The sequence below is a fragment of the Lontra canadensis genome, unplaced genomic scaffold, assembly GCF_010015895.1.
Source record: "Lontra canadensis isolate GAN:19392208 unplaced genomic scaffold, GSC_riverotter_1.0 scaffold43, whole genome shotgun sequence".
Classification (NCBI taxonomy): Eukaryota; Metazoa; Chordata; class Mammalia; order Carnivora; family Mustelidae; genus Lontra; species Lontra canadensis.
The window spans coordinates 3,934,886-3,952,427 of NW_022631037.1; the positions used below are offsets into that span (position 1 = coordinate 3,934,886).

General features: G+C 42.2%; 1 protein-coding gene across 3 annotated transcripts; it reads left to right on the forward strand.

Annotated features, from left to right (window-relative positions):
• The first annotated feature begins 217 nt into the window (after positions 1–217).
• Positions 218–15,974, forward strand: VEZF1 (vascular endothelial zinc finger 1). 3 transcript variants are annotated; one of them, XM_032871977.1, is made up of 6 exons: positions 218–401; positions 5,105–5,799; positions 6,563–6,626; positions 7,677–7,878; positions 9,106–9,246; positions 12,591–15,974. In XM_032871977.1, the coding sequence occupies exons 1-6, from the start codon at positions 369–371 to the stop codon at positions 13,016–13,018; spliced, it is 1,563 nt and encodes a 520-aa protein (XP_032727868.1). In that variant the 5' UTR covers positions 218–368; the 3' UTR covers positions 13,019–15,974. The 3 variants fall into 3 exon arrangements, with proteins under 3 accessions (XP_032727868.1, XP_032727869.1, XP_032727870.1); XM_032871978.1 differs by having other exon boundaries at positions 219–401; positions 7,695–7,878; XM_032871979.1 differs by lacking the exon at positions 218–401 and adding an exon at positions 2,897–3,248.
• The last annotated feature ends 1,568 nt before the right edge of the window (positions 15,975–17,542 follow it).

A 17,542-nucleotide genomic window follows, 5' to 3' on the forward strand; every position in this document is an offset into this window, starting at 1 on the left:
GGGGGGACGCCGCGCCCCATCCCCGCCCCCGGCCCCACCCCAGCCCCCCCGCGGGGGCCCTGACCCCACCGCCGGCGGGCACTGGCTGAGCTCCGAGGCGGCGAGCCTGCGGCGGGGACGCCCAGAAGGGGTCCGGGCGGCTGGGGGCGGCGGCGGCCGGGTCGGGGCTCCCCCCCCGCCCGCGCTCGCCGCGGCGGTGGTGCGTCCCGGAGGTTACCGGAAGTGGCCGCGCTCGGCGCTGCCATGTTGAGGAGCCGCCGCTGCCGCTGCCGCCGCCGCCGCCGCCGCCGCTTTGTTGTCGCCTCCTCCGGCTGAGGAGGCTCCCCGAGCGGGGGGAGTGGGGAGGAGGGGGGTCGGCCGCCGCAGCCATGGAGGCCAACTGGACCGCGTTCCTGTTCCAGGTACTGGGGGCCCCCCCGGGGGGGTACGGGGGGGACAGGGGGGCCGGGCCCCGGGCTGGCGGGCGGGCGGGCGCTCCTCCTCCCCTCCCTCCCGGCTCCGCTCTCCGGCCCGGCCTTAATCCCCCTTTGTTTTTCCGCCCGCCCGCCCCGGCGGAGCGGGGCTGCTGAGGTGAAAGGAGGCGGCCTCACGGGGTGCGGGGGAGAGAGCAGGCCTCGGGGTGAACCCCGGGCCCCCCTTAGCACACTCACGCACACGCACACACCCTTCCCTCCCGCCCTGAAGGGGAAGGGAGGAGGCCGGTCGCTGTCACCACCCGCGGCCCAGAGAAAGGAGGGCGCTGGGCCGCTGGATAGCGCGGGCCGCTTGGCCACAGCGCGCCCAGCCCCGGCCCGCATCGTGGGGTGAGGTGGGGGTCCCTAGGTCCTACTCTGGGACGCCCCCACACACAGACGCACTTCATCTATCTTTCGCTCTCTCTCCTTCCTTTTCACCTCCCTCTCTTCTTTTTGTGTGTGTGTGTGTGTGTTGACTTTCTGACCCCCCCATCCCTGCGAATAGCGGGTATCCCTGGGTTCCCCGCCACTCCCCCTTCCCGCCGCCCCCCCTTTTGTGTTTACCCTGTTGGGGGTGTTGTGAGTGAGTATCCCCTCCCCAAACTTTTTCACTGGATTTGCGTTTTTTCTCTCGCAAGCCTTTGCCGAGCCTTGGCAGCTGACACCCTCTCCCTCTGTCCAGCTCTCCCGCGGTCCCATTCAGCCCGGGGAATCCCCTAGCCGGGCCGGGCGGGGGGAGCGGTTGGGGGCCGGGACTCCAGGAGGCCGACCTTCTCCCGGAGCGCTTTTCCTTCTCGTCCCACCTCGAACGTTTCCTCCAACCAAGTGGGGGAGACGGAAAGTGGAGAGAGCAAACAAAGTCGGCTTACAAAGCCCCCAGATGAGTCATTCGTTGGGGTGTTGGTCTACACTTTTTGCAAGAAACTTGAAAGTGACTGTAGCCGATACGTTGGCAGTCCTCTTGCCCGCCCATTTTAGGTGGGGGACCCCTGTTGGGAAGACCGAGGCTGGAACTTATTTTTTGCCTGCTTCATTTCTGTTTGCAAACGAAGCACTTAGTGGGCAGCAGTGATGAGCTCACGGGGAAACTTCAGAACCGGAGGAGGTTAGGAAGCTTGTCACTTTAAATGCGTTCTTCCCGCCTCTCTGGGTTATTTTCCTTCTTTGAATAACTCCGTGAAATCCCAGACGCTACTTGGGCGCTTGAGACCTTTTGAAACTAACCTGGAATGGATGCAGAATTTTCAAAAAATCCTCGCGGCCACTGGACTCATCCCAGTGGACTTAATATAGGGAATTGGACAATTCAACCGTTACCTATTGTGTAGAACTGGTTTATTGCCTTAAGACCTATTTTCTCTCAAATGTGAGTAATTTGATTTTTAAGTAGCTAGTTGAAATATATTCTGGCTTCTTAAAATTGAAGATATGCAAAATTATGGAACTCACAAACTTTTTTTTCTCATTCTGATCTGGTATTGTTTTATCATGCTTTAAGTCAACTTAAAAATGCATTTGGAAAAGATACGTTATATAATTAGTTTGGCATCCAGATTGGTATAAAGGTGGCAAATGCCCTCTCTAGAAAAAGATTTCAGATAGTCATTTAAATATGGGATTAGTGGGCCACCTAAGTGATTTTCATGTGAGGAATGATTTAGACTTACCATGTTATAACCTGCTGTCTATAAACTTCATGGAGATTGGGGGAAAAAAAAAAAGGGATTGTTCTTTATGCAAGGAAAAACCTATAAGTAATTTTTGGAAAGCTAGTTGAACAATCTTTTGGAATACTTTTATTTCTTTTTCTGGATAAGACAAATGCCAAGCATTTATTGATCAACTTGTTAATTAGATTTTATATTATTTAATTTTTTTCAGCAATTAAAATCTTTTTTTCCACCTGATGGAGAAGTGTGAAAGCTAATATTTGATCCTGGGCTTGGCAATGTGTGCAGTGAAAATTGTTGGAAAAATAATTTAGAGCCGAGGACAGTTGAATGGGTAAAGAGACTATTTCAGTCTTTTCTATGGAAAGGTATGAATAGACTTACTCAGTTTCAGTTTTAAGTAATTTTTACTGGGGAAATGGGAGAGTTAAACTCTCTTGTCTGTTTCCTAGAGCTTGCTATTGAATTTGTATTTTAAAACAATTTAATACCTGCTTGCTTTCCAGATAACCTGGTGGAAAGTGAAAGCCATAACTGTAAGATGTTTGATGGATGATTCTCCTAACAGGACATTCAAGATATGACTCACTGATGCTAATTTGTTTCAGTACAAAATTTTTTGCCCTCTGGCACTGGAGATTTCATGGTGCTATATCCTACTACTCTGGGTGATGAAATAACATTTCTGTTTTGTTTTTTTGCCAACCCCAGAAAAAGGAAAGCTTGGGCAGGGTTAAAAAAAAAAGCCTTAAAGTTGAAAGAGATGGGAGATAAAAGAAAAGCTTTGGTTTGATGATACTAGTCAAATAAAAGTCTACCCAGAAGTTTTTTGTTTTTGTTTTTTTTTAATCACTTAACTGAAGGCAGGCCATGGTTGTTGTTTTACTCTGTCTCTCCCTCAGAGAACAAGTTGGGAAAACCCAGTTCCCCTCTTAGAAGGCTTCATGTAGAAGTGTGGGGATCCTAGGAATCCTCAGAGAGTGATTCCCGTAGTGGTCGAGGCATTCTACAGCATTTCACCCAAGAAGCAGGGACCTGGTGTGACCCTCGTGTGAGAGTGAGCTTCAGCAATGGTGTAAAAATACTTTATGTTGCCACAGACATCTGAATTGGTAAAATGGCAGTAAGTGCTTTTAGTACTCCATCGAACTAATGGTTATTTAGAATTGAAAAATGCCTCTAAACACTATAAGTCTGAACTTTGTCCAGAAGATTTGCATTCCCTATTATCTGATCTGTTAGCCTTTGAAATTGTATATCTTGAGCTATCTTCAGCTGTTAACTGTTTGTATACTGTATGGAAACTTGGGTATCCCACAGCCAGGTTAGAAAGGGGTTAAGATTTACATCCAAATTCTATAAAGTTTCCACTAATGTCTTGTGGGCAGACACATTTACAGGAGCTCCATAAATTAAATTAAAAGTGAACTATAATTCTGTTTAATCTGTAAATCCAGAAAGGTACTCAAAATTTCTGTGAGTACTTCCAGGACCCAAAGGGGGATTCAGCCAAAATTATTAAATCGGAACTGGTAACTTTGAATACCACACCTCCTAATGATTTGGGGGAGACTTGATTCCAGGCTTAGCTGTTGTGGCCATCAAGGAAATATGGAGCTATGTGGTCGATATTCTTATCCATTAGGGTAGAAGAAGCTCTGCGTGAATGTGTGTGTCTGTCTCCTTGTTTTCTTCCTCTTAATCAAGTTAACTGTAGGACTTGTGATTATAGAGTGAGAAGGCTAAATAAGTGAGTAGAGTGTCTTAAGATGATGGGATGGGCCCCTCCTAGGATGTCGTGTGCTTAAAATATTTGGAACTCTTACCTGTAGGTGCATGTATCCTTTTAGGATTACAAAACTCAAGCACAGGGGCTTGGGCTCACTGTCAAAAAAGTTTCAAAAATAACGTTGGTAAAGTACAACGTATCAGGAAAAACTATTTCAGAAATTTTTTCCATCATTTCCTAAATGTTTATCAGTATGGAGAATTTTAAAAGAATCAAAACCAAGAGAGTAATGATTTGTAAATACCAAGAACCTGATCCGTGATGAAATTTTGGTGTCAGTGCAGCTAAAGAAAATTTCCAGACGGCGTCCACTTCTGGAGTGGAGAAGCACATTATAACAGCAAATGTCTAATACTTTAACAGAACATATAAATTCTGGAAGAAGATGAAAATGAAAGGAATTTTAATTATTTATAGTTTGTTTTCTCTTGCTAGTCTGTCTTGGAGAGTTTTAGGGTTTGAACAACTAGTGATGTTAAAGGAACAGATTTCTAGTGTAAGATTAAATGAACTGAGATACAGCTGACAGGTGTTTTGCTGTAGGCTACCTTCACAGATGCCTTCCAGGCTGATTAATAGCAGGTTTCATTTCCATCAAATCTTTCAGTAGAACAGTTAAGTGAAAACTTTGAAAAGTAAACATAACAAATAGGGCATATATTCAGAAAGCTAAGTTCCTTTTATCACTTAGGAACAGCCTCCTTCCTCAGTCACTGATTTTCTAATGGAAAGGGGAGAGACAGTGCCTTTCTTTTGCTAGGTAAAATAGACAAATAGATGTTTCTGTGTATGTGTGCGCATGTGTAGTGTATGCATTACTGCAGTAAGGTACTGATAAATACTTAAGTCTGGAATGTAATTTTTCTGACAAGTTATTTAAACTTGGTTTCAGCACTGACAGACTAAGGCAAACTGATGTCATCAGCTGGTGTGTCCCTCATGAACCAGGATGGTGTGTAGTCAGCTGTTTGAAAGCAAGATCACTGTCAGCAACTTAGTCATAAAAGTTTTGTGTCTGCACAGTGATTTTAATGCTTTGCATTGGGAGCTCTGAGGGTAACTAGATGGTTGCTGGGTTTCTGCTGCGGGGAGTAGCTTATGGGCTCTTTGATTGTTTCTTCTGGTCTCTGTTGAATGTTGGAGGCCATTGTGCGAGGCTGAGTTTCTGAAGTGTAAATGTTTGGTTTTAGGCCCATGAAGCCTCCCATCACCAACAGCAGGCAGCACCGAACAGCTTGCTGCCCCTCCTGAGCTCTGCTGTGGAGCCCCCTGATCAGAAACCATTGCTTCCAATACCAATAACTCAGAAACCTCAAGCAGCGCCAGAAACATTAAAGGATGCCATTGGGATTAAAAAAGAGAAACCCAAAACTTCATTTGTGTGCACTTACTGCAGTAAAGCTTTCAGGGACAGCTATCACCTGAGGCGCCACGAGTCCTGCCACACAGGGATCAAGTTGGTGTCCCGGTCAAAGAAAACCCCCACCACGGTGGTTCCCCTCATCTCCACCATCGCTGGGGACAGCAGCAGAACTTCGTTGGTCTCAACCATTGCTGGCATCTTATCAACAGTCACTACATCTTCCTCGGGCACCAACCCCAGCAGCAGTGCCAGCACCACAGCTATGCCTGTGACCCAGTCTGTCAAGAAACCCAGTAAGCCTGTCAAGAAGAACCATGCTTGTGAGATGTGCGGGAAGGCCTTCCGAGATGTGTACCACCTCAATCGGCACAAGCTCTCCCATTCGGACGAAAAGCCCTTCGAGTGTCCTGTTTGTAATCAGCGCTTCAAGAGGAAGGACCGGATGACTTACCATGTGAGGTCTCATGAAGGAGGCATCACCAAACCCTATACTTGCAGTGTTTGTGGGAAAGGCTTCTCAAGGTACTGCATTTTGCTTTGCTTTTTTTTTTTCCCCCATGAGGTATCAGTAAACTTCAGTTTTGTCTCTTTGTGACCTAGAAGGTTTATGTGAGAATAGCTGTGGGCAGGCCTGTGTTATTAGAGGAGATTGATGATAGATAAAGTATTACACTTCCATGTCTAATTCCAGTTTGGTGTGGTTGACAAGTGGTGACATAGTGATTAGCTTAATATTTCAATTAAGAAGTGCCTTGGTGGACTCAGGCCTTCATTTGGCACATCTGTAATTCTTACCACTGCAAAACCACCAGTTTTGCAGACATGAGGTTCACCGTGCAAATCAAAGAAACTTATTTCCTAGAAGTTGGGATGACCTTGGATACTCTTAGTATAACTTTTAGGAGGACGTTTTTCCATTTTTCTGTGGTTACTAACATTTCACTAATTTTCATACTTAAAGACTTTTAAATAAAAGTTTATATAGTAGTAGCTGTCCCTGGGAAGTGTTAGGACTACAACTTTGGGTATTTTATAATTTAAAGAACCGAGGCCTAACATGATTTGATGTTGACTAGGAGAGAAAAATTAACAGGTAAAGGACTAAGACTTTTGTTTATGGTAAGAGAGGTAAGGAGGCTTGCACTGGGGGGAGGGGGAGTTGGTAATTCTAGCTTTCTTTAAAATGCCCTCCACCCAAAGCTGCCAAGCATGTAAACATCACCGTGAGTAGCATTTCTCAATGTGTGTTCCATTACATCTTCTGTTGAAACTCTCTCTTTCACAGGCCTGACCACTTAAGCTGTCACGTAAAACATGTCCATTCAACAGAAAGACCCTTCAAATGCCAAGTAAGAGTTAAAATGACTTATCCTTAGTGTAGCACTTAATGCACATTATCCAGAAGGTCTGAGCCAATCAAATCTCACCGTTCTTGAATAGTCTTAAAAATCACTGACTTGAGTAAATGTGGTCCATTTGAATTCTGGTTTTATACAATATAAATGACAGCTTCTATTTCTGTGAGGCAAAAGCATTTAAAAATGTAAATGTGTTGTTTTTGTTAAGCTACATTTCCCTCTCCTTAGGCAACAGTATTTATCGCTACAAGAAAAAAAATGTAGTCTTGCAAAGGTCATTATGTATTTGAAATGAATAAATGAATGAAATGCTTTAAATTATTTTCTGGGTTGACGATTTTAACTGTAATAGAAGAAAATAGGAATTTTCTCCCAAATGTTATCACTTATTGGATATTTGTCTGCCAAATTGGAACGTTTTCTAGTTGTTTTAAAATCTGTTGATTTTATTTAACCTAAGTTGTGATAATGAAAAGGTTAAGAATCTTGATAAATCCAATGACTTTTTTAGACATCAGTAATTTTAGTTTATTGCTGGAAGTCTTTCTGTGCTCCTTTCAGTTAAATGTGTTAATGACTGCCTTTATTAAGTAAGTGATTTGAATCCTAAGAAAAATCCAATCTGAGGAAGGAAGCTAGTGTCATTTGAGCAAGTGCCTGCTATGTGTGAGGCTTTGGGCCAGACTCTTAGTCCCACCGATAATTTTGGGAGGTAGGTATTTTTATCCTCATTTTACAGATGAAGAAACAAATTCAGATAGGTTAATTTGCTCAGTGTTACACTGTTTCATGAATCAAGGAACTGCAGATTTAACTGACTCTGCTGCTCACATCTTTCAGTACTCTCTGTTCATATTTTTTCTTCCCCCAAAATCCAAGGGTCTAAAATTCACCAAATGTTTTGTCGTGATTATGATTCTAGGTAACACATGCAATTAAAATTCAACTAACTCAGTCTGCTTGTGGACATGGATAGGGTAATGGCTAGAATATAACGTACTTTAAAATGAGTAGAACAGGATAGTCTATATTTAAAAAAAGTTTTCCTCCCTCATGCAGACGTGCACTGCTGCCTTTGCCACCAAAGACAGACTGCGGACACACATGGTGCGCCACGAAGGCAAGGTATCGTGTAACATCTGTGGGAAGCTTCTGAGTGCAGCGTACATCACCAGCCACTTAAAGACACATGGGCAGAGCCAAAGTATCAACTGTAATACATGTAAACAAGGCATCAGTAAAAGTAGGTGACACTTCAGATTGTATTTCTGTTGTATTTGAGATTGATGAAATCTGGGTGTTTTTATAATATATTGAAGTTATTTTCACTATGTTCTCAGCACTGTATTCATGTTCGTCTTTCATGTTTTCTCCTATCGTTAAAGCGTGTAAACACATGTCAGTGGAGACTATATACTGATGTTGGAAATACACCTCACCAGCGTGGATACAAACAGCATTGACAAACCCTCCACTAATTTTGCTTTCAGTCCTGTGCTTGTCTGCTAATAACACCCATGTTAAAAGAGCAGAATTTCCCTGTAGCTATTTTTCAACATTTCTCTTCTTCTATGAGTGTTTTAGAATTGTGGCAGCAGAAGCCACACTAGGAAGCTGTAGCTGCTAGAAGGCAATTTTCATTGTTTTTATTTAATTTTAAGAAGATTCTCAAACAGTGGTGTCTCCTAACTCCTATTGGAGTTAATAACATGCCCTTAATAACCTTAAAGATGAAAGCAGCATCATTTAGTTTGCTTTTCAAACCCAAATCTGTAGAGTTGGGATATCATGTCCATACTTACCTTAAATTCAGAATTGAAGATAAACTATTTCAGGGACTCGTGGATAAAATTCAGTACTCACATTTACCCAGGCTTGTCTTTGAGATTGCCCTAACCACCAGAAGAAAGTCTATTCCTAATTCTGTATCCTACTATATATGTACCATATATATGCAGCAGAAACATCATATTCTCAGAATAGGTGGCCAGGAGTGGGAAAGAACGGTTAATGTGTTTTAATCTCATCCATTTTTGCTTCTTTGTAAGTACATTGGGTTTATTATCTAGCATGTCATACTTCATTAACTTTACAAAACTTTACTTTTAGTATACATTGTTGTGGTCAAGTGGCCAACTTTATTAGATATTTTGATGAGCATAAATTAGTCTGTACTGATTTTACCCAAGTACCATTCTGAGAGATACTTGCTTTTTAATATAGCAAAGAATTCTTTTCTCTTTTATATTGGTTTTCCCCCGCTCTCTTGATTTTTCTTTTATTAATTTATCTATTTTGACCAGTATAGACAGAAGCAGCAAAAGAAGATGCTCTGTAGTAAAAACTGTCAGGACAAATGATAAAGGGCAGAGAAGCATGAGGAGCCAAAGTACCTAAGTTTCAGATTATGAAAAAAATGGCTGCACTTTTTCAAGGTAAATGTAGTATTTGCGGTTTGTCTTTTGAGTAGCATGCATGAGCGAAGAGACCAGCAGCCAGAAGCAGCAGCAGCAGCAGCAGCAACAGCAGCAGCAGCATGTGACCAGCTGGCCAGGGAAGCAGGTGGAGACACTGAGACTATGGGAAGAAGCTGTCAAGGCAAGAAAGAAAGGTAAGATGAGGTGGCCAGTGCTCACAGGACGGCTAGAGCATGTGCTCACTTAGCGTTCCCCGGGGTCTAAGTGAGGCAGCCACAGCTTAGGGAATCTGTCTTCATGGAAACCTGGAAACACTATGTTGGCAACAAAGCTTCTAAGCTTCCGGATAAGTCTTTTTACTTTAAAAATTAAATCCCTAGTACTTCTTTTCGTGTTCTTTTGATTTTGTTTTTGTTACAAATTTGGAGCCAGATTTGCTCTTTCCCTGTTATGTTCAGAGTTCCATTTTTATGTCAACTTCTGTGCATTATGGGCCCCTCTTTTTCCTTTCTAAAACACTCCCACTTTTGGGGGTGGCTGAAATATGCTTAGGGTACATAGTTTATTTTCTTACAACTTTGCTACTTTCTGCTCTTCAGTGTTCTTCCTGCATTGTATTATTTATTACATGTTTCTGGTTTTATGATGCTGATATCTTTTCTCTTTCTCCCTTAATCTCATTCAGTCTGTCACTGGGGCTGGCATTAGTTTAACATGTATGTACTTAAATTGTTAGAGACTTTACTGTAATTGTTACTAAAATTGAGAATGGTTTGCTTTGCTCTCATATATTTTGTAAAGAATCTGCTGGAGTATCCATTTTCCACACAGCTTTTTCACTTAATACTTAGAGCTTTGGCTTCTGGCCTATTGTGCAGGCGTTTCAAATTAGTCATTTTGTCAGTGCACCATCAGCCATGGGAGAGATTCCTAAATTCCTTCTTTCCTTCCTGACCTCTGCCATGTCTTACTGTTTTATTTTAAATTCATAAGGAGTCCTCTGCCTGTAGACTTACTTCTCTGTAATTCCTTTGCTGTGTGGTTTCTTCCCTCCTTTGCTTTCATGTAGTACGGCTGTTCCCTTCCACAGATTCCTTCTAAACACCCTGTACTTGGATAAAGATAAAGGGACTACTTTAAATATTAAAGTAAATATTTCATACATCTACTGGCATTGCAGCCAGATAGGTCTTCTACCCTTCCTCAGACCTCCTTGGTGTCCTCTCTTTCAAATGAAGATTTGTCATTATTTAATAAAATATTTTATCATTAGGGGAAGAGGTGGCAGCGGGGCAGGCGGGCAGGAAAATGTATATATGCTATGGCAATCGCATAGTGGGTGAGAACATGTTACGGAGGATGTTTTCCTTGAGAAGGAGTAAGAGTAAAATTATTTAAGTCCTGGAAGAAGATGATGTTGGACTGAGAGGAAAAAGTGCAGGGTGGGGAGCGGGGGTGGTGATGGCACATGTGAGAGTGAAAGCCCTTCTTTGGTGTACCCTTAGCAGTTGTCATCACCTCAAAAGTGAGTTGGTTTTCTCTTTCTTCCTGTACTCTTCTATTTCATGTTGTATTTCATTTTGCTTGTACAATAAGACTCAGTTGTTTAGCTCATCTTCTGACCTCCATGAAACAAAATGCTATTGTATTCCCATTTGTAGCATGAATCTCTCTGGAAACGACCACTGACGTTAGAAACTTCTGTATTCGTGTTAGTAAAATGTCACATTTGGGGAGAGAGGAGACTTCTGCCCTGAAAACTTAAACTTGAATCAGCAGGTCTCTTTTTTTAAATAAGGTAACCTAAGTTCTCAAACCTGAGTGAAAATCAGATCGCCATCCTGGGAACTTTTTAAAACTACGCATTTCCAAAGTTCCATCTAATCTCACTATTGAATTTCCTGGGAAGCCATTTTTTTAAAAAAGCTCCCTAGATAAATGATTTTGACCATCAGCCAGATTTGGGAATTCCTGACATAAAGTATAGAGTTTGCCAGAGTTTCATCATATTGATCAAGGAAGAGCTGCTTATTGACTCCAGGGTCGATGTGAGGTGATTTGGCCCATATGTGTGGGATGTGTATAGACCTTTATCTTTAGTCTCAAATGTATTTCTCCATTTTGACAGCTAAGTTACACACAACTAGCCCACTTGTCTGTCTTCTTACTGCTGTTTCCTCACACACCAGCAGGTGGTGCTGAATTTTGTTGAGGGGTGGGGTGCGGGGGGGGGGGGTGTCACCTCTGAGGGAAGTTTTCTTTAAGAAGTGCCCAGGTTTTGCTGGGTAACAAGAACCAGGGTCCCCCAAATCATTGTAGGGTCTTCTTGCTTGATTAGTCCTCCTTGGTATGGTTGGTGACTAGGCACTTTATGCTCAGTGGGTGATTTGTCAGCATCAGAAAGTAAGGAGAAATGAAAGCGGGGAGGAGAATATAAACCCACTGAGAGCTATTTTGTCTTAACATAGTTAGGAAACCTAACCAGAAACAACAGGATTGTTAAAACGATTTTTTTTTTAAAGACTGAAACAGATGCGAAAATAGCTTGTCAGTCACTTGTTTGTGTCAGCCAGGGATTTTTTTTTTTTTTTTAAGATTTTATTTATTTATTTGACAGAGACAGATAACAAGTAGGCAGAGAGGCAGGCAAGGAGAGAGGAGGAAGCAGGCTCCCCGCGGAGCAGAGAGCCCGATGTGGGTCTCGATCCCAGTACCCCTAGGATCATGACCTGAGCCGAATGCAGAGGCTTTAACCCACTGAGTCACCCAGGTGCCCAGGGATTTTGGGTGTTGTTTTTTTTTTTTAATTTATTTTTAAAAGATTTTATTTATTTATTTGACAGAGAGAGAGAGATCACAAGTAAGCAGAGAGGCAGGCAGAGAGAGGGGAGGAAGCAGGGACCCTGAGACCATGACCTGAGCTGAAGGCAGAGGCTTAACCCTGTGAACCACCCAGGCGCCCCCAGTCAGGGATTTTTAAAACCTTAACAGAATGTAGCTTCACCTCTGAGGCTTTAGAGTACATAGCATTGAGGACACACAACTCTCTCCACTAGTTACAGTTGCCTTACCAGAAGATTTTCCTGATTATCTGTTCTTGTGTGACCATCGGCCCAGCTCTTTGTAAACAAGCTCTTTCTCCTGGCCTGTCCTTGGTTGGCTCTGCTTGCATGAAGTGGTAGTGAGAATACTAAGCCCTGCTTGATATCTCTGCCCCCCAGAGTGCCTTGCAGAAATTAACTGGTCCTCCGAGCATCACTGTGAGGTAGGTAAGTAATCTAAATTTGAAACCAAAAACGCCAGGCTAAACAAGTTGCCCAGGGCCTTGTGGGAGGTATAGGGTCAGAAAAGAGATTCACGCACCCCCAATCCTATGCTCAGAAAGAGCCTCCCTTCCTGTTGACTGATGGTAGAGAACTGTAATTTCATTCATTAAATGTTTGTCCTTTTTAATTAAAAAAATGTTGATTCAGAAGCTGTTTGTGAATTTTGTTCATTGTTTGGGGAGTCTAAAGGCCATTTTATCTTCTTCTTTTAGAAGCTGCTAACCTGTGCCAAACCTCCACGGCTGCTACGACACCCGTGACTCTCACTACTCCATTCAATATCACGTCCTCTGTGTCGTCTGGGACGATGTCAAACCCAGTCACAGTGGCAGCTGCAATGAGCATGAGAAGTCCAGTCAATGTTTCAAGTGCAGTTAACATAACCAGCCCAATGAATATAGGGCACCCTGTAACTATAACCAGTCCATTATCCATGACCTCTCCTTTAACACTCACTACCCCAGTCAACCTTCCCACCCCTGTCACTGCTCCAGTGAATATAGCACACCCTGTCACCATCACGTCTCCCATGAACCTGCCCACACCTATGACATTAGCTGCCCCTCTCAATATAGCAATGAGGCCTGTAGAGAGCATGCCTTTCTTACCCCAAGCTTTGCCTACATCACCACCTTGGTAAACAGTATTATAAAATGAAAATATGGGTTAAAGTAAATATTTACCAGCAACTTACTTTTAGTTTATTAATACAAAAAGTAAACCATGAAATTGGGAGATTTTATTACATTAGTTAATAATAGTGTAGTAGGATTTTTCTCCAATTTGGCTGGGATTGTTCAAAATAGGGTGTGTATGTAACTTATCACTGGACCACTTTAGTTTAATCAGAAATTCCTTTTAGCTGACAGCATTGCTTAAACAAGATAGTAGTTGGCAAGGTAAAATGCCAGAATTAAAACCAATCATAAAAAAGTAAAACCCATTTCAAAATAAAAAACAGCATTACTGTTTCTAATCCCAAGAAATCATTTTATTCTAAACACTAGCAGAATTCTTCTCCCTATACAAGGTGGATGACTGATTTTAACCTGAAGTTCTAAGTCCACAGATAGAGAGCTAGTGTAGCATTGTCTGTTTATTGTTTTTATGAGTAAATACATGCATTGTCATAATAAAATGCATTTCAGAGAATATGCATTTTACCTTTGGGAATATGTTAATTTCAGGCAGCATTCCCTATGGGAAAGGTGATACCAGCTCTGATATGCAAAGCATATGATAATTTATCATTCTAACTTCAACATATAATAGGGATTGTGACCTGATATTTGGAGATGTAAATATTGCTCAGCATATTAATCCTGATGGAATATAGCATTGTAGTTGACTTTTTAAAAAAAATTTAAAAAAAATAAAAAAACCAAAATATACAAATTGTGTTTTGGTGAGAAAAGGCCTCAACTGACAGAGGAGAAGTCAAGGGTGTGGACAGGCAGACTCCTAACAAACAGAGGCCAGTGGGACTCCTATTCAGGAGCCAAGGAGTACTTGGAACAGTTAAAATATATTGCTTTAAATTGGAAGATGCTGGAGGCACTGGGATGTGATATGCCCCTCTCTCTCCCAATCAGAGCCTGTTGATGTTACAACAGGGAAAGATGTGTTAGTTGCTCACTAGAGTTTATGTCTTATATTAAATTGTATACAGTTTTTATTCTAACCACTAACTAGGTAGTATGCCCCTTCAGAACAAGCAGAGTGTATCTTTTTTTTAATTTCTCCTTCCGTTTCTTAATCAAGTATTGTGCAGATTTGTTCAACTTTGTAAATACGGACATCACTTTTTTTCTTTGAGAAAACACTTGTATCAGCTTTGTGGTGTTTTCAGGGAGACAGCTATCTGTACTCCCTGTAGAAACCCAGCAATGATTGTGCACGTTAAGACATGTGCTTTTTATTTCTTAGGATGTTTTATCTCTGTACATAAAGTAGAAACCAAAAGTTAGGGAAACAGATACTCTTTACACCATCATGCCACACATTAATATTTTTAAAGCATTGTGTTTTTTAAAAAAAAAGTTACTAAAACCAAGACGCTGTGATTTTTTCTTAAGTTGCAATATGTTTTTGGTTTTGTTTTTTGGGTTTTTTTTTCTTTTTCAATCTTGCAGTTAAGAGAAATGAAATTTAGTTGTATTAATCTTGCAGAATGTTTGCAGGACTGACTATCAAACTGGATGACTTCCGTTTATACCCCACTGTGTCAGTTCAAGCATCAAATACCTTACATCTGAGGCAGACTTCTACATCAGGGACAGGTATCTGTGTGTCATTATACAAAACAGTTCGAGGGGGTTGAACTACATAGTAAAAAATAAAATAGTACTTAGTGTAAAATAATTTTATAAATGATCTTTTGTACTTTAGGACATTAAATTGTACAACTTTTGTATATATAAAAGCTTAGGAACTTTCTGTTTAGCAGGAAGGCAACACATTCCTACACTTTTAATGTATATGTTTGTTATAATGTCCATGTAAACATGCCCTATGTTTGTGCCTTTTAATTAGTTTGTCTCAATAAACAAAATGTAGAGAAAAATATGTAGCTATGACTTTGTTACAACTGTTCCTATTCACAGTACAAAGATGGTTTGTTTTTAATCTGTAGAGCATTATGTGTGGACTACTGGAAGGACTTGTGTAGGGAAGGCCCATGCATGGCCCTGCTGAGGCCTGGATTGGGCTGGTAGTGGCCACATTTGGAGGAAGCCCACATTTCCTGGCATGCAGCCCCAGGACTGGGTTCTGGCTCTGGCTGCTGGGACCTGTCATATCTCTGGCTGGGCTGGCAGTCACCATCCACCAAGATTCAGACAGCCCAGGCTTCCTCCACAGTGGCCTAAGAAGCAGTCCTCAGTGGGGGCAGGTGTGGACCCTACCCCCAGGCTAGAGTGTGGTCGTCAGAACCCTGAAAGTATTAGTTCTTAAGAAAAAAAAAAAAAAAAAGATATATACTAGAAATGATTGTTTTATCAATTCATTGTATAATAAACAGGAGTGAAACTTCATTGTATGACTTCAGTTAAAATGCTATTTTGTATGCATTCTTTATTCACTTAAGAAGCTTGTCTGCAATAATAAAGCCACGTCGTGTCTTCTTTTGGGAGGGAGAGAGTTGGCAGGAAGGGGGTGGTGGCGGGCCACTGAGATGGGGGCCAAGTAGGTTGTGTGGTGAGATTCTCCCGTGTCTTGGAACTGGAATTGAATTTTGATGCTGATGAACTGATTCAACCAAGTGTTGAAGGCACGACGGCCACCGCGCTACGAAAAAGCAGAGTTTGTTTTCCCTTCTGGTTGTAACCTGGTTGAGAGCTTCCCTTTATCAGATTGGCAGCTAAACAGTTGTATTAGATAATCCTCAAATCTGACATCCAGCCTGTTACGCTCTAGGGCTCGCTGCTTGGCCTGCATTTGCCTTTTATTGTATACCCATTTCCCTCCTAAGGTGTGCTCCTAAATGAAGGTTTCTATGTAAGCAGATGATGATTTTTCCTGTCAATACCAGCACTGTATTACTAACATGCAAAATACTGCAGATTTATTTTGACAAATTAAAGTTAACCGGTCACAAATGTTATGATGGATTGCTTAATATCTCAGAAGCTTCACCAGTTCACTCTGATGGTAGAGAAATTTTTTAAAGCACTGCTGCTCCAGGTGTACCATCGGAATGGGGCTGGAGAAAGGGGGAGGGAGTACTGTCAGACTGCTTGGTACTGAGCTCCTACGGAGAAGGGAGGGTGGAAACATACAGATTGACTTGTAGGAGATGTACTCCTGCTGGTCAGCTTGAGGAAAAGCCAGGAAGCCAGGCCTTGGGGTAGTGGCCACAGGCGTAGGCCCTTATTCTACCCAAAAGAAAAAATCGGTTTAGAATGCTTCTCATGCTCTAGAACCTGGTTTCTTTACTTGTAAAGGGTTTTAGGCTGGGTCTCGTACCCATTTGTGTTCAGCTAGATTCATCAGATGTCCTTTGAGTACCAACCATGTGCCAGGCACTGTTGGGCAGTAAGAGGGGCCTGTAAAGGCGATTCAAGTGTGGTTGCTACCTCCAAGGATGCTGTTAAGAGAAACAATGTGAGTACTCAAGTGACAGCAGATTCAGATGAATCTGACACCTCATTTAGTGAAAAAGTCTTGGATACCTACATCTGTTTTATATAGAATTGAGTCTTCCCAAACTTCTTCTGATAACTGCTTTAGTCTCTATTGACTCAGTGAAAACAGCTGAAGAAAAAGTGTTTCTCGTGTTGCTTTTGTCTGGAAACGGGAAGTGTTATTTCACTGAGTTGCTAGTTAATCTTTACAGCCCTGGCTGTCCAAGTCTCTTCTCTTTTCAAGGGGCCCTGCAGTTTGGTCCTCTCTAGAGAGACCTGGGTTCGGGGTGTAGAGAGGGTAGTGAAGGTTTTTCCTGAAGTGTCCTCAAGGATCCCTAGACAAAAAGTCCCGTGTGTTCATGAGATGTAATCCCTTACCCCCACCCCCAATAAATCTGGCCCTCAGTCCTGCACTCTTTCCATTTCCTCCTTAAAGAGTCTCATAGCCTGCATGAATGCCATTTGTTCCCATTTGAGCCTATAAGTATCCCCCACAGCAGGGCTGACCCTGGCAGATTACTGGATAATCTCCCCCTGGTTTTGTAAAAAATGGAGGTGGGGGCAGGTCAGTGTGGGATGGTTCCAGACCCAGTACTGATTGACTTTGTGCATTGATCTGGATTCTAGCTTCTCCTGGTTGCCCACTCTTGGGCAGTCAGACCCATTTAGTTCCCAGGGAGAGAAATGGGGAGACAGTCAAAGGCTTTGCTTTGGGTTTTTGTGTAGTCTAGCCTAACCTGTCACGGGCTGGCTAGTTAGCTTTTCCTTTCTCCAAATGGGCACTTGACCCAGATCTTGGCCTTGGACCATGAGGGTCATGTATACTTCACTTTACAAAAACTGCTGTGTCATGGTAAGAGAAGGGATTTCTCACACTTCAGATTATGTATCACCACTGGCTTGCATCATCATTTCAGAAATTATCTTCATCCTTGATTATCCTAAATTGACATCCCATCTCCTTTCCAATCCCTAAAGATCGCATAAAATAATAATTTAAAATCACTATTCTTATTGGAATGAATTCTTTCTGAGTATGTAAC

Excerpts from the sequence above, each read along its gene's own strand:
- VEZF1 (XM_032871977.1), top strand. The coding sequence starts at position 369 with ATGGAGGCCAACTGGACCGCGTTCCTGTTCCAG. Across the intron at positions 5,800-6,562 it reads TGTGGGAAAGGCTTCTCAAG|GCCTGACCACTTAAGCTGTC; the intron begins GTACTGCATTTT and ends TCTCTTTCACAG. Across the intron at positions 9,247-12,590 it reads TGTCAAGGCAAGAAAGAAAG|AAGCTGCTAACCTGTGCCAA; the intron begins GTAAGATGAGGT and ends TTCTTCTTTTAG.